General features: G+C 41.5%; 1 protein-coding gene across 1 annotated transcript; it reads right to left on the bottom strand.

The window, feature by feature from the left end:
* Positions 1–2,220: 2,220 nt before the first annotated feature.
* On the bottom strand, positions 2,221–16,796 carry spats2 (spermatogenesis associated serine rich 2). Its single transcript, XM_070839237.1, has 13 exons — positions 16,702–16,796; positions 14,128–14,369; positions 12,980–13,059; positions 11,978–12,086; positions 11,413–11,462; positions 10,957–11,179; positions 10,068–10,247; positions 9,824–9,959; positions 7,117–7,175; positions 4,938–5,047; positions 4,610–4,712; positions 3,267–3,418; positions 2,221–3,135 (listed from the first exon to the last, which is right to left on the bottom strand). Exons 2-13 carry the CDS (start codon positions 14,150–14,152, stop codon positions 2,875–2,877), a joined length of 1,488 nt encoding a protein of 495 aa, XP_070695338.1. The 5' UTR covers positions 14,153–14,369; positions 16,702–16,796; the 3' UTR covers positions 2,221–2,874.
* Between the last annotated feature and the right edge of the window lie 56 nt (positions 16,797–16,852).

The following is a 16,852-nucleotide window of genomic DNA, read 5'->3' as shown; positions in this document are numbered from 1 at the left end:
TTTGTGACATTATAAACAAGTTATCGCCTCTGAAACCACTTAAAGGAATAGTTCAACATTTTAAGGAATGCCTGCGCTTTTCCGGTTTCTCTCAGCTTGATGGAAAAAAAAAAAAAAAAAAAAAAAAAAAAAAAAAAGTTATCCCATGTAATGTATGACACTACTGCCAGCAGTGGATACAGGTAGCCTGGCTCAGTCCACAGGTTAAGAAATCTGCCTAGCAACACCTTTAAAGCTCACTAATTAACATATTATACATTTCTTTGTTTAATCCGTACAAAAACCAAAAAGTAAAAATGACAATTTGCCGTTTTACAGGGAGTCGGAATATTTCTCGGCTCTGAGCAGTTGCCAGGCAACCAGGGGAGACTTCAAGAGGAAAATGATCTCAGCCAAGAAATAGTCAAGCACACTACTGTAAATGGCACATGGGTATTTTTACACTTTTTTTGTATGGAGCAAACAGATGAGATATTACATGTTAATTAGTGAGGTTTAGAGGTGTTTGTTGGCAGACTGCATTATATCAGGACAAAAAAACAGTTGGATGTTTCCCTCCAACAGCCAAAAGGGGCGACATCGAGCCCGTCCCACACTCAATCTTTGACACATGACACAAAACTGAGATTATGGCTTAATCCTAAATGTTGTCAAAAAGAGAGGAAATGTTGCACTATTCCTTTAAGTCAAGCGGTAACCTATTTATGCGTCATTACAGCTCATAATTATCAAGGACTGCAAACAAGTTAGTGCTCTTTTCTTCACAATATTCACCAGTTTAAAAGTACTGGAGTAAAGTTTTTTTTTTTTAATCTCAAGTTAGAGGAAAACTCTCCCTCTGATCAGAAAGCAAAGAAAACAAAAAGGGGGGCGAGAGAACACAATATTCTAATTTCATTTTCTTCCCTAAATGTCTGCTTAAGGGAAGACGACACATTGTGAAGAAGATGCAGCAATAATGTGACAACCAGTTTTACACTACAGCCTCTCAGCTCCACATACTGTATGTACATAACTACAAGAAGATAAGAGACAAGGGACATTAAACTAGAGGCCACCGTGAGAAAACGGCTTGAAGACTATGTCAAAAGATTAGCAATGAGGTATTCACCAGCTTTTTGTTCAAACCGTGGACACTACGATGAGACTTAACCTCAACAACAGCCTTGAAGCGTCTACTTGGCAGCCATAGAAAAAAAACTGGAGTCAATACAACCATCCAATGCATTCATCAGTTTGATCAGTTTTACTTTCACAGATGGGATAGAGAATATAAAAAGGGGAAGAAAAGAGCTTGCATCTTACTCTCACGCCGCGTATATTTATAAATCGCACGTCTGCTCTGCAAGTACCATCTGATTAGAAAGCCGTCATGAGGCAGACATCCATGTCTCTTGAAAGGCAAATGTGAAGTCTCTCTGTGACTAAAAGGCAAGCACGTCATTAATATGCCATTCATGTGCATATAACAACAAAACACGAAGAACAAGCGGTGCATGTGGAAGAAAATCCATCCGGATAAATGTCACGAACCGACTGTAAAACAGCATGTGGACAGCTTCCTTTGTTGTGAGTTTTGACACATCGTTTGACATTATTCTACAAAAGGTAATGAGCCCTCTCTTTGATGTAAAATGATGGGACAGCAAGCTGAGAACAACAGCACACGTGATAACCCCGCCGGCCACAGGAAGGGCATAACATAATATATATATATATATATATACATATATATACACATATATCACGGCCTTAAGCAACATTTAAAGGAAAAGTTCCACATTTTGAGAAATGCGCTATTTTACTTACTCTTGCAGAGAATCAGATGAGAAGACTGATTAGCCTTGCTTAGCATAAAGACTGGCAACAAGGGAAACAAGCTAGCTTTGCCCCCCCCGTAGACTCACAACTTGTAGTTTTTACACTCCAGTTTTTATATGAAATAAACAAGACCGAAAGTGATTATTAGTGAGTTTTAGAGGTTCATGGCTCATTTTGTTACATTAGGACAGGTAAAGCTGTTTCCACATTAACATTTATGCTAAGCTTCATATTCAGAATTGCACAGAAGTGAGAACTGTATCAATCTTCTCATCCAAATCTGAACCTCCCAAAAAAAGGGAATGAGCCATTTTTTTCCCCAAACGTCAAACTCTTCCTTTAAGTGAGCATCCTCTGTGTCCACAGAGTTACTTTCAACAACATTTGCGTCCTAGCCTTAACAAGTTCCCTACTGTTTGTAGCAGCTATACAAAAAGCTCTGAATTGCAGCTTGATATGTTTCACTATCCACCTTGCAGAGATTAACGATAGTCTGTAGTGTTGATTGCATGTCTTCTCTCGTGATGACAAAATTCCCTGTTAATGCTAGAACTATGTTTGCACTTTCACTACGATTTCCACGGTGAAGGCATTGAAATGGTTCTGGGAGATGAGAAGGAAAGAAAAAAAAAAAAAAAAGAAAAAAGATTTGAGGTGCAAATCAGAGAGCTGACATAAGCCACAGCAAAAATAGAAATAGTAACTTCAATAGTGCACAAATTGTTGCAGGTAATGATGATAGCATAGCAGTGAGATCTCTCAAAGGGGGCCTAAAGATAGAAGCTGTTACTTTAACCAGGATGGGAGAAATGTAAAAGGAAGAGCGCTTACAGAACAGTGAGAGCTTTTCAAGTTTGGAGGATGAAAGGATCGATGTAGAGAGGTGGCACTACAGCTCGACTGACAGAAATATGTAAACTTGTATTCTATTCTTCATTGAAAGGAGTTAGTTGGGGGGGAGAGTGTGTGGGGCAAAGGGAGGGGGGGGAGGGGTATGGGCGGGGGAGTGCAAGGGTTAGTAGATGGGTTTGATTAAGCACAGGGTTTCCAATGTCAAGGGCAGTGCGTCCGCGGAGGCCTTTGGGGCAGCCCGTTGTGAGAGGGTCGCTCTTGGTTGTAGGAGGACGTGGAGGAATGGGAAGGACCTCTTGAGCTGTTAGAGTGATGTGAAGTGGGACCAGAGGAGCCACCGTCACTCTGGTAGCGGTGGTTAGCGCGACCGGCATTCCTGTCGTGGTAGGAGCCGCCATTAAACCGCTGACCGCCCGAGTGATACCCTTGTCCCTGGAAAGTACGCCTGTTGCCTTGGAAAATCTGAGAGGAGGATTGAAAGTCAGTTGGCAACTAAGAATTATTTACACTGCTGAAGTAAATCAACACCTGTGACGTGTGAGGCTGCTTTATGGTCTGACTGTTTGACAAACACAACTGCTTTTCCGGCTGACCTGTTTGGTTGGTGGAGGGCGGTTTTCACTGGGGGTGCGTTGAGTCTGGGTGGGAGGAGGAGGAGGAGTTTCCAGCAGGCTTGGGCTGGCGACAGAAGAGGATGTGGAGCTACAACGGGACCGATTCGAATAGCCTGTACGTGGATGATAAACTGTAAGAGAAACCACAAGGTAAATCACTACCAGTACGACCTGGGGCCTGTCTCGTGAAGCAGGATTACTACATCAGCTTAAAACCTGTAAAATCCTTTTTTTCAGTCTGCCTTTTGCCTGAGACGGACCAAAATCACACAGTGTTGAGGGAAATGTGGTGAAGCCTTCAGTAGTCTTGTTTTTTTTAAACTTTCATCATAGTGACAGGATTCATGAGGCATTCTTCACACCATCTGAGATCCTGGTGTCAGACAGATTGTAGGAAGAGTCTAATTAAGGCATGGGCGCAGTGTGACATGTAGTGAACTAAGACATTTGTTCTGTGGGGGAAAAGAAAAACGGAACATTTTGCACTTTTAAATGCTCCTCGATCTGAGAAACACCTGATTGAGCTAAATACTACTACAAGATGCCCAGAGACCCCTTTTTTTATTTATCTAAGATATTTGTTACTGTTCAGTCTATTGGTGCTGTAAGTCAGCAAAGTTGACCAGATAATTTGTTAATCCATCTCTATCGGACAGATCCCCGCTTTAGTTAAGCAAACATATATGATTATGTATAAGGATATATGATACGATAAAATATATCGTGTAGCTGTATTGATTACCTGACTTTCTCTAAAACCACATGATGGCAAGGTATCACTTAAAGACGCATCTCTGTTATCAAGCCTGAGGGAGATCAACGGGACTGAAACACTGCTGAAAATAGATCAATGTGGAAGTAATTTCAAGTGCTGCACACATGCTCGACGTTTTTGAAATGATTTTAGGTGTCAAAGAATTATGCTATTTCAGAAAAATCAAAAATGTTTTTGATTCTTATGCTCTTCTGTGTTGTTTGCCTAATGGACCTCATCACTTTTCATTACCAACTATACTGTGTCCATAGCACAGAGTAAGGCAAACCAACATGGACGCATTTGAGAAGTTTCAAAAGGGGAAAATAGTATATGTATAAATATTATTCTAGTCTTTGTGCTTTTTCCTTACCAAGACATTTAAAATGGCACACATTTTGGTTTAGTTTTGACATGTCATAATAATGGAACACTTGCTTTCCTGTTTTAAGATCGGTGGGGGAGGTGTTTCGTATCAGTCAGGCTTAACATGATGGGGAAGGGGAGTATTTCCACTTAAACAACTCAAATGAAAAGGTAGATTAAAGGGATGAACAGGATACGGTACCTGATCCAAACCCAGAGATGCTCGTCTTCAGTGGTTCAAGATCAAATGTAAATCTTACAGCTTTTCCAAGGTCCTCATCATATTTACGCTCACTCACAAAGTGCTGTGAGAAAAAAAAAAAAAGACAGACAATTATATTAATCACCAGCCTGCTTCAAAACTCAGCATGTAAGTGCATTTCAATTAGTAGTTTTCCGTCTTATTTCTGCTCGTCAACTTGGACGGACATTAACTTGCAACTTGATGCAAATGAACTTTTTGATAGTTGCGGTTCAATGATAAACACCCACTTCACACAAGACAAACTGGAGCACTGTTGTTAAAGCACCTTGATGTCTGCACGCAGTTCAGTCAACTGTTCCTCAGACATGGACGCTGACTGGTCTGTCAGCCGTCTGAGCTCCTCTGCTCTCTTCTGCCGGGCGTCCAAAACTACCACTAAAAACACACAAAACAAATGTCATTCTTAATAGGTATGGAAACGGTTTCTGTGTCTGTTTCGTAACAAGACGACTTTCAGGCCAATTACTTTGCCAGTTATTTTCTAAATGTCAATAAATCGGCAGAAAACTGAAAAATGCCCATCACATTTTCCTGAAGCCCGACATACTACCGCCGAATCAGCAAAGGCTCACAACTAAGACACAAGAATTAGAAAATATTGAGCATTATGCTGAAAAGTGACTCAAATAATTATTTAAATAATTATTAATTATTTATTCCTAATAATTATCAACATAACTGCCAATTATATATAATGATTTTCTGCTGATTGCCTAATCGTTTCCTTCCAACTGTCATCCCAGTAAATTTGGTTTTTCTGTAAGAACGCTGCAGTCGTCTTTTAAAAATGACAAGTACAAAGTACAACTGACTCAGCGTCTAGAAGGCAAACAAGGGTCAAAGATAAAGCGGTTTTCAAATCAAGATACAGTCTATGTGCTGGTGTGGAGGAACATCAGTAAGTGACACAAAGACGTTTCGGCATGTGTAACCTCTGGGTATTCCACAGCTACTGTACGTAGATCTGAAGGCCGTGTTTGAAGTTTGGCCAAACATAATAAAACAATGGGTCTTGTCACTGTGCTTCCTGTTGCTGCTTTAGAGACAACGACGAGGAAACATAGCACCTCTGCTTCTTCAGAGAAGGAGGTCTTCCTGTTTGAAGCTGAAAAACAGATTCTCCACAACAGTGTTTGCTTTTTTGACCCTGATGGACTGAAAACACATGTACATACAGGTAAATGTACCAGGCTAATTAAAGCTGCAATGATCTGACGGGGTTATGTGGACAGAGAAATGCTCACATGCTGCGGACTCTGCAGACTGTGGTACTTCCTGGTCAACAGTGCTGTCATTTGTGTCACTGGCGACGAGGAAGAACTACAGGCTCCGTCAGCTCGGCTAATCAGCCCGTTCTGCTACAATGAGTGCCAGCGTCGGCAGTTTTTGTTGAGTCTTGTTTTTGTCGTTACTGAGCTGGCCGCGGATGACACTAACCCCGAGAGAGCCGAGTGAAGAGGATTTAGGGGGTTGGGATTCAACGGCTCATGCACAACACATCATGGTAAATATGGATAAAGCAGGACAGCTTTGTCGGTCAATGTAGCACACACTGAGGTATTTATTGCTCTAATGGGCTGCATTCACCATCAACACTGATTGGACAGCCACATAAAAAGTGGTGAAATTTCCCTTAAACGAAATTGTGATGGAAACATTCACTCCTTTCTGACATTTTTTAGACCATTGATTAATTGAAAAAATTACTGGTGGATTACTCTGTAATTAAAACAATTCACTGCAGCCCTACGCATTAGTACCAGCTACAGTAACGGTACTACTGGTACCTACAGTACCACAGTAATGATCAATAAGGATCATTATATCCTGGACTGGATAACTCCTTTGATTCCGCCTCCCTTGTATATCTGCTTTGTTCGCTGTTCAGTTATAGCTTTTCCTGCATGAGAGCGAAAGGTTGTGAGAAAAACAACCAGTCAAGACAATGTGACACAGGTAACAGGTTAGCAGAGGGTAAATTATGAGGAAACCTGGCTTTTGTAACGTCGAAGAAGTACTAGAGTTTCTTTGCTTTCCTCTCAATTCCCCACACACCTCGCACAAAGACAGCATTGAGTCTCCCTTGACACCTGACACTATTCACTTTTTCCAGGCCTGCAACACACAACACTCCACACCGAGAGGACAGAATAAGAGAGAACGGCCTACTTGTACAAATATGCAGTCTTGCTCTGTCATGTTACACACACATACACACTGTGGTATGCTCTCGGTATATCAGGTCCCTGGGGGAACCACTGCATTTTTGAAGAAACTGGGACTTGCTGTTCCACAACAATCTCTTTTACTACCTCTCCGGAAGTGATTTTAGGTCAGATTCTCTGAGTCAGGTGACCATATTATGAGACAAATACCATCAGCTCCCAGGTGGTATGTGACAGGCAGGGCTTTGGTTCAGTCTACATACTTGATACAGTACTCACTGGCTTCTGCTTTCACTTTGTCCATTTCTCCCAGCAGAGTCACTTCTCTGTCCATTAAACTGGAAAAAAAAAAGAAAGGAGGGGGTCATTTTTCTTTACTCACTCCAAGATAAGAGGAAACACAGTGAAAGCTGACTTTGCAATGAGATTACGAAGCAATTCCTGTATCACTGAATTCCTGCATCACTGAATGACGATGCAAAACAGCAAGTGCAAAACAATTAGTACAACATTTAAGCGTCAACAGACGAAAGGAAGTTTTGTGGTTTATTAGCAGCAACATGCTGCAGTTCACGCCATCGATGAGAATAAGTGCCATTATAAAACAGAAGTGAGTGCACTGTTGCCATTATACCACATTTCTTAGCAGCTACAAAGACAAAATACTGAGGAAGAAAGTTCAATTTAATTCTACAAAGACAAGTACTTGAATGTAAACCCCCTTTTTGGCTGTGGATCTGAGGGATTTGCATCCAGCATGTTTATACTGTTCTAAAAAGACACTGAAATAAGCTGGGTGTGCGCAGCTGAAATAGGGCACTGATTTTGAACTTCTCCCTCAGGCTCTTTTTTCATTCTATTGAACTACTTCTGTCCATAGACTCTGTATATAAGAAGTGGACGTAGCCACCGTGTCCTTTGGTTTGTGGATCGCCATTTTGAAGCCTCGAGTTTTCAAAATCTTGGTTCAACAGCTGTCGCCATCTTGATTTTGGAGCCATAAGTGACAAGTTTTTTCCCCCCTTGCCTCTAATTGGTTAGTCAGAAGGGATTGCCTGCCCCAAAGCATAGCCTGCTCTGTTGTCAATTTTACTCTAAAATGGGACCATAATTTACAAAATGATCATGCTGTGTTGTAAGATAACATATTCCTTTATTAGTCCCACGACTGGGAAATTTTAATATACATAGGGGGAATATATTAAAAAAAAGAAGGGGATATATTAGAAAGTATTGCACGTCGTGTAAGAAGACATGAAAGTAGCGTGATTACTTTCTCATAGATTTTCACTTCACTTTTCTGACACAGGAGCCAGGTCCACTTCTTTTATGACCTATGCTTGTGTCCCTTCTTGTGTTTGCAAACAAGTACAACACCATGACTGTGTGTGTGCTGCCATGACGGCAGGCTTTTTGCCTCGTCCTTGAGTGTGGCAGTTAAGAAACACATATAAACCATGGATATGAGAGAACTGCAGATTAAGGTCAAACATGATATCCCATTCATTCCAATGAAAGCTGTTCACTGGCCTTTTTCAGGCTTCCTCAGACATCAGTGATTTTTAGCCCACACACACATCATGTGCAATGGAGTCCTCCTCTGGCCAAGCTGGTTGAGAGCTGGCGTGTTAAGAGTTATTACACATTAATAGCATGACACGTATACTGATATACAGCGTTTTGAGACTTGTCATATTTTATTGAACATAATGGATCAAATTCTGATATTACAAAGCGCAATTCTGAGATGTTTCAATCAGAAAAACAACATTATTGTCTATGGGTGGCTTTTTGGGAAACTGCGATTAACATGATCCTACCAACAACTGCTGCCACTATAGTAAAATACCCTTCACAGTCTAGCACCCGTAAAACACTTCAGACAGCTGGATGACACATTATTTCACCTTCACAGTCATGATCCGTCTCCTGTGCAGCATTAAAAAGCCAAGTTATGCGAGTAACTACATTGTATGTTTGACACATACAATGTCTTTCATTATTCAGACACTCTAAGCTGGTGCGGTGAGCATAAACAGAGCCGAAGTGTTCCATTCATATCAGTCAGACAATGTATTTTCTCATAGGGGTCTCATCTGTGTTTGTGATAAGACAACTGGGTGTTTCTGTCCATTTCCCATGATAGGATGGTATCTACTTCTGTACTGGATGGTAAAAAAATGAGCACCTTAAAGATAAAACAAGACTTCTTAGAGTTTTAGCTGTCAGAGGCTGAAGGGAGCAAAAGGTGCTGCACACAAACAGAACAATCCGTCTTTTATCCTGGTTGAAAAAAGTGCTCAACTTTTGCAAGTCAGTGCAGTGGTGTTGAGGGGGCACGAGCGGAGCTGCATGGATATCAGAGGATAGTGCAGAATATTTACAGGAAACCACGGTATCAGGTTTCAGCTTTTATAATGGCTTAAATTGCTTATTACTGCTAAGAAGAGGTGGACCTGGTAGTTGTAGTTTTATAATATTAATTTTGTATTAATAACACTCCACAACAATACTTGGCTTGTCTGAGGCTCTGTGAAAGCTAACGAAGGTTCAAAACATACAACAGTCCGTTTCCTGTTATGTAAAGCTCTGTCCCAGAGTCACCAAATAGGACAAAGGTAAAGAAAAATGCCCTTTGCCTCACTGGTGTAACCTATAAATATGAATTAACACCCACATCTCTCAAGTAAACATGCAACATGGAGTAAAGAAAAAAAAAATATCATGGAAGTCAAAAAGCCCTAGGGCCTCAGAGGAACTAAATCCTTTGCATAAACCCTTTTTTGCATTCCTGTTCACGGTTCCACTGCAACTGAAAAACCACACACGAACTATGTCTTAAATGATTCTTGGTCCACTCCTCCTGTGCAAACGCCCTTCTTGGTGTTTTTTTTTTTTTTAAACTCACGATTCAACATGCTCAAACATTTAATCACCATAATATTTAACTAACAACAGAAGCAGATTTTAAAAGAAATGTACGCACCAGCTCTGGAGCTCAGCGAACGTCTGCTTCATCCTCTTGATTGAGGAGTCCATCTCCTCCTTGACCACCATCCTGTAGCGGGTCAGCGAGGCAGTGCACCTCTGCAGGTCCTTCACAGAGCGGTCGATGTTGGAAGCTGAGGGGCAGACGTAACACATGATTTATTGGTCTTGGTCACAGCACACAGTGCATGATCAGTCATTGCATTTTTACACTAAACTACATGCAGGTAAAGGTATCTAACCAATCTTCTTGACTCCTGATGATCCTTGCTCATCAGTGGTGGGTGCTAATGAGGAAGTGGGTGGATGTGAATTTGAGCCTGGCCTGGGTCGGTTCTTGTTGCCTCTGGGACCCTGGCGATTCCTCCCTCCTTGCTGTAAGGCGGGACTTGGAGCGCTACCTTGACTTTCTGCCTCTGCACCTGTGAGAAGACAGATTATTTTACAGCAACTAAAGTGAGCAGTTTCCAAACTGACTTTTCCCAAAACTGCTCAAAAGTAAGATATGCAAGAACAGATGACTAGTCAATCAGAAGAGCATTTCCAGAGGCTGGTTTTTCAAGGCACCAAGTGAGACATAAGTCTCAAAAATGCTTTTTGACACAAGTAAGGAAGAGAAAATGGTACGATTTAATATCATAATCTGTAGAAATGAATTTGGCTGATGGCAGTGGATTATCAAACTAAGTATCCATTCACACAAACTCACAACACAGAAAAGGCATTGGGCCTCTTATTTTTGATCAAAAACTTTTTTAACTAACTTAATCAGCGCACAGTTTATTCATAAGAAGTACCATTGTATGATAACTGTCAGCCAACATTGCTCTTTTACAGATTTGGTTTTTACTCAGACTGAGGAGGTTAAAAAAATGCTAAATGGTTTAATGCTGCTAAAAAGCTGTGATAACCATGACAACATGCTGTTGGTGATCAGTGCTAACTCGCCAGCTCATAGTTGAACTCTGTGTGGAATATTAGTATGGATTCATTTCAACCTCCTCAAGCTGATCCTCTTATCGCACCAATTCAAAACTGATTTGAGCATTTTTTTTTTACACATCATAGTGTAACCAGCCCTCCTTCAAACCCCTCAGTCGGTCCTACAGAGTTTATCAGAGCTGTGATTACCGGTGGTTTCGGATGTAGCAGGTTCAGAGTCCAGCTCGGCTGCATCCAAGGAGGCGGAGTCCAGCTGTTCGCTCAGAGAATCAAGCGACTCTCCGTCCATTACTGATCCGTTGGCATGAAAGCCGTTCATCTCGTCCTTGCCCTCCTCGGGTGACGCGGCCTCAGCTGGAGCAGGTTCTGCTGTGGCCTCTGGCTGAGGCTTAGGCTTCTTTTTCTTCTTGGGCTGGACATGGAGAGATCAGTGTCAAACATCTTTGTTCGTTATCTCCGTCCTAATCAGGGCAGTGACTTTGACCAATTCAGAGCACGCAGGGACAGAAAGGTTTTGGCGTTCAGATTCCCATGCCTGTCTTTTAATCCATAGTTCACGAAGGGCACTTCTTCTTAGGAAGTAAATCAAAGTTATGGCTGACATTAATATGCTAAATCAACATTGAAGTTGTAGGCCGTTCTCACCTTCTTTTTGCCTGTGACATTCCACTCCTTCAGGATCTCCACTGCACTGCCTGCGACGGAAAGCAGACAGTGATGATGAAGGTACACAGTGGCACATGACTGACTTAAAGCCTTCAAATACCCATCTCAATATCTGAATGCCCTGAGGTGTTGTTTAGACACAGCTAAATAAGGAACAAAGCAGTGTGACGTACGGGGACAGCCTTCTTGTTCTATAATTACACTTGCGAAACTAAAGGCATGCAAATGACACCGAGATCTGAGAATGCAAAGCACGGCATGCATGAAAAAAAATGCACTCAAGGTCATGTTTAGCAAAAGCAATGCGGGCTGCATGCCAGGGCAACTGGTCTGACTGAACTGCAGTAACTAACAACGCAGTGCGGGAAAAGGCGTGTGGAATTATAGAGCAGAGTGACTACCTCTTGGTATAATTGGTCTAACGTATGAAACACCACTAGTTTTATGGGAAATCGAGTAACTACAGTAACTTAATATTTGTAAGGCCTTGAGGACAAATAATTTCCCATTCTTGAGGGTCCCTTGAGGTCAAACATTGACATACCTTCTAAGAAAGCTTGAACTGCCTTGTCAACACAGTTCTCAAAATGCTGCAACACCAGCACAATCTCATTGTTACTTTTGTTGGGGACAACTGCCCTGACGGCACTGATCTGTAAAAAAAGAAAAACAGTATGAAGTGTCAGAGGAACAGGTTTTCATTTCATCAAGTAACATTCAAGGTGGCTTGATATTTACAATGAATTCACAACGAAGACGTTTTAAAATTTAAAAGACATGGTTTTTTGGTGCAAGGACACAGGATTGTACTCTGGTTTTTATTCTTATTACAAAAAGAAATTAAAAAAAAAGTGCACAAACTAGCAGCTCAAATGCAAATAAACAATTCTATCTATTCATTATTTATTTAGTATTATTTGAACAGCTATCCATGACTCCAGTCATCATCAAAAATGTTTGGATTAGGAAAGTGAACCCAAATAACTTGCCATGAAAACATTCTGACACCACAGTGAAACTCTGTGCTGCTGGCCCATTTTCCTGTAACTGTCCTATTATAGACTAGCAGCTTTAGAGGGGATGCAGCTCATGGTGAAATTGCATAAAGATACACCTCAAGCATGTCATTTTTTCAGGTTATCTAAGATGTTGAGCTGCTGGACATCCCAATGACTGTTGCAGACACAGATAAAGTCCCATTAAGACAGGAATAATCCAGAAGTCAAAACTGGCTCTAAATGCTGAGTTTTTTCCTTTGGCAATACTATAGCTGCTGCTCGTGCTCTGACAACTGGCCTTCTCGCGTTTATTGTTGCCAAAAACCAGCTCACTGGGAAACTGCTGTGCAGAGCCCACGACTAATGAAACTGAATGTCAAGGCTTAGGAGCGAATCCACCACCACAGAGTGGAAATGTTTAACTTTTAAACGGATTAGAAGCCCTCAATGTTACACAAATTTTGCGGTTTTATGCTTCAAATGTAGCCTGTCACCAACAGACCTGCAGGCTATCTGTGGCCTTCATGAGCAGTGTGTATATGTCTTACCTTCTCCTTCATCCTCTCAGCTGTTCCTCCCTGGGACATGACCATTTTTGAGCGAGTGTCAAACACCACCCCAGATGTATCTGGAAAAGCGGAACGCAAAAACAAACTCCATCATCTCTTCGGGCCTTGAATCTAACTTGCAAACTACTGTCTAACATCATTTGCAAAACAAAACAGCCACCAGACATTTTCACAGAGATTTCCTGGGAAAATCAAGCAACAACGACAGATCTGTGCCTGTGAGGCCATTTATCTTCATCTGGAGTAAGAAGCTGACACTTTAAACAGCCGTGTTATCTTACTTCAACAAATCAAAGTAAAATATTAGCTTGATTCATCAGGTCAAATAGGTTGAAAGTAGAACTCATTAATTTACTATAGGCAATCATAGTCTTAACTCACTCACTTACTGTGCAGTGTACTGTGGAGGTAGAGGAACGTGTTCTTTAGGCATTTAAAAACCAGCCACTTTGCTTAGCAGCACAAGCAGCAAACACTTGTGAAAATAAATAAGAAACTCATCACATCTGTGCTTGTACAGTCCGGAATCTGCGTCTGATTTAAATAACTAAAAAAAAAAAAAGCAAGAGTCTCTGGGTGTCTGGGTGACGCAGATTAAAAACTGGTCCATTCAAGAAACATCTGTAAAAATCATTTTCAACGAAAAAGCTCAGAGGTCATTACTCTTTAAAATTGACAAACAAAAGCCTACAGCTGAGTGTCAAGCGTCAGGCTAAAGTCCAAAGTTAATCTATGGCTATTTAAAGACACACGGGACAAAAGAGAAAAAAAAAAAAATGCTGGGCCCTTGTAAAAGTTGTTTTTCCCGTGTGCATGAAAGTGGGTTAATGTCACTGTAAATCACAGTATCTCTCTGTCTGACTGTTGAAATTCACCTCTAAAGTATTACCATCTGGCAGACCGCACTCCTAATTTTATGATGGATTCTGATAGATTCCAGGTGAAAACAATTACACTCACACTTGTTTGTTAAATAATTCACAACTAAGATCTTTCTGTAACTTAAAACCTTCTTCAGCTAAATGCTGTAGCCATTAACACACAGAGGACACATCATTGTACGTGTGTGTTTATACACTAGATATATTCAATAAAACATAGAATTTTATCTTAAAGCACGTACATACCCTTTTGGCTGTTTTTCTTTGCCATGTTGTCTCACTCGTATCCAGGAAACACTATATGCTTCCTCAAGCTGGTAGTCAAACGAAGGCTCCAAGTGTAGTAACTTTCACTTTGACTTTTTCCTTGTTAGAGAAGAAGCCAACAACTGGTAGGAGGGTTGGAAGAACGAGGTTTGGTTCAGGCCTTCACAACTTAGGCAAAGATTCAAGTTTCCCTCCTGCTTCTCCACTGAGTTGATCCAAATCTGAGGCGGAAAGAAGAAGAAAAATCAGCTGTGTTATAAGAATCAGTGAAAGAAAGTGGTTTTACGTCATTAAACTGCAGCATTGCTGTATGAAGCAAAAATGCACAAACACTAAATCTCCACTTATGTAAGATCTGAAAATGTTAATGCAAATAACCTGAAATCCATTTCCTCTGGCTATAAAACATGAATGAAAAACAGATTTCAGAAGTTATTGTCTGTCTGGCGGAGCATTCTTAAAAAAATACCTGCAGTTAATATTGTCCTCGGAAGAAACATTGCACCTCGTTTAGAGGAGAAACGTTAGACTATAGAGAAACATGCATGTCAGGGGTATTTCCTTTCTCTCGTCTGTCTGCAGGAGTGGTGGGCGATAAGAATACCCACCATGCCTTAGCAGTCTGGGCTCACGGCGACTGTGAGTCCAAGAATCTGACACATTGACAAGATGTTTTTAAACAGGCGTGATCAGGAACTCCCTCGAACGTCTCATTTCCCTGCTGTCACACTCATAACTGATGACGTCAATGCCCTTTGGTGATGTTGGCAGTTTAACTAAAACACCTGTGGACATGGTGCGAAGGGCTTTTAATTTTCACAACCAATTTTTTTGTACTACAAATGAAACTGCGACTTAGCAGCTGGACAAAAGTACAGAAAAAGTTTGTCTTTTGTCTCACCTCAAAGTATACCACAAAAATGGGTGTTGTCTTTAAGCATTTCTTTTCCATTCTGTTCTCAATTAAGTCTGCAATTTATTGTTTTAAATTAGTACTGAAATCCTTAAATTGAATTTACTACACAGTAAAGTAACATCTGCAAGTCTCTAAAACGATCTTGGTTTATCTTGTAAATGATGCCATCGCCCTGCTGAACAATCAATACTATCCTGAGCCCTCTTACAGACCATTGCCAAATCCCAGTCTACTTTAATTATCTGCCCTCTAGTCTTAAAATGCTTAAACCAGACCCTCAGCAATCTGGACTCATTTTCTTGGCCAGCTGTTTTTCTCTCCTTTAGGTTTCCCATTCCGACCACGGTTCTCCGGAAAGTGAAACCTACAAGAAACTGTGCAAACACACACCCTCCGGATTAGGACTTGGCATGTCACAGTCCAGGTTCCACCACACCTTCGCAGACGTCAAACTCAACAAGTGACACTGCACCAGGCACGCAGGCACGCAAGCAAGCACTAGGATGCATTGTGTTTATCAAGAGGGAAGGTGCTTGAGCTCTCAGGAGATCCAGGTGCTCTTTGTGTCGGCTCAGGAGAAGGGCTGTGTCAGCACTCAAATAAAACTGGTGACTGAAAAGTTTTTCTTACTTGTGACACATCAAAGTGGGAACTGAGAAGGGCCTCTGTCCCACCATCAGCCCTCACACTGGTTTTTTTTTTTAATAAAGTGGGGGTCAAATTTAAGTTTAAACATGTTTCCTCACTCCTGCCGTATCATTGCTCCATCAGTCTCTGTGTCCAAAGTCTTAAATCATTTAGTTTAGTTTTCTCTTCTTAATCCAGAGGAGAAAACTAAACCTCCTTCACTAAAACTCTTCACGTTGACTTGAAGCTCATGTAACGTTATCAAACAGAGATCAATGTCATCACCTGCGGCATTTTACATAATATACGTAGTCAAACTCTGTGCAGGTCGGCACGATGCAGCAGTCAAATTAACCTGCGGGATTTACTGCAAGCAGCTGCAAAACCCATATTTTGTTTCCAACCATCACAGGTGATCAACGATGAGCTTTTGCGTCAAGAGCTTCTCGGCTGCTGGCCATCAAAAAGCCAACTTCGTGTTAATGTTAGCTAACCGTGTCTGCTGAGCGCTGTGAATTAAATATCTCAAATAAAACCCAGCCGTCTGAAATGGCAGCGTGTCCAGCCCTGATATGTGCTGCTAACTTCTGGCTGGTCTTCTCTTCAACAACAGGGTCTCTCGTCCGGTGTTTTATTTCGCATATTTGGCTGAAGTCCGGAGGTTACGTTAACGTTAGCTTGCTACCATCACCCATTGTAGCGTTATGGGCTTCGCTCTGCGGGACTCTCACCGCCATCATTTGCAATTGACGATAAATTCTCCAAACAACGCTGACACTGACTTAATGCAGCATGAAGTATAAACGCCGTCTTTATGGATGGACCTTTGAATGCAGCCGCAGCTAGCACGCAGCTAGCAGACTGCCTGGCTTTTATTATTCAGTGCTCTGCTGTAAGGCTAGCCATCCTTTAGCTGACCAGCAGCTAGCGCTAATCTGATATTAAATCATTAGTTTTTAGAGCGGCCATCAGCTCCCGCTGTTAGCGGGTGTTTAGCGCTAAATACGTACTTGTTGTTGGCAAGAAAACTGAACAGTAGATTCTGGAAACGGGTCACCGCAGCTCCTACCGCCAGCCGTCTTTGATGCCAAGTAGTCTGCTGTGGGCAATATTTTCCTAGAGCAGACTCCTTCGCGGGTTGCCAGATTGGATCCATAGAAG

The sequence above is a fragment of the Pempheris klunzingeri genome, chromosome 11 (genome assembly GCF_042242105.1).
Source record: "Pempheris klunzingeri isolate RE-2024b chromosome 11, fPemKlu1.hap1, whole genome shotgun sequence".
NCBI classification, from domain to species: domain Eukaryota; kingdom Metazoa; phylum Chordata; class Actinopteri; order Acropomatiformes; family Pempheridae; genus Pempheris; species Pempheris klunzingeri.
The sequence above is the reverse complement of the archived record's forward strand: the minus strand, read 5'-3'. Positions and strand labels throughout refer to the sequence as shown.

Excerpts from the sequence above, each read along its gene's own strand:
- spats2 (XM_070839237.1), bottom strand. The coding sequence starts at position 14,152 with ATGGCAAAGAAAAACAGCCAAAAGG. Across the intron at positions 13,060-14,127 it reads AAAGAAAAACAGCCAAAAGG|ATACATCTGGGGTGGTGTTT; the intron begins GTATGTACGTGC and ends CCGCTTTTCCAG. Across the intron at positions 4,713-4,937 it reads AACTGCGTGCAGACATCAAG|CACTTTGTGAGTGAGCGTAA; the intron begins GTGCTTTAACAA and ends TTTTTCTCACAG.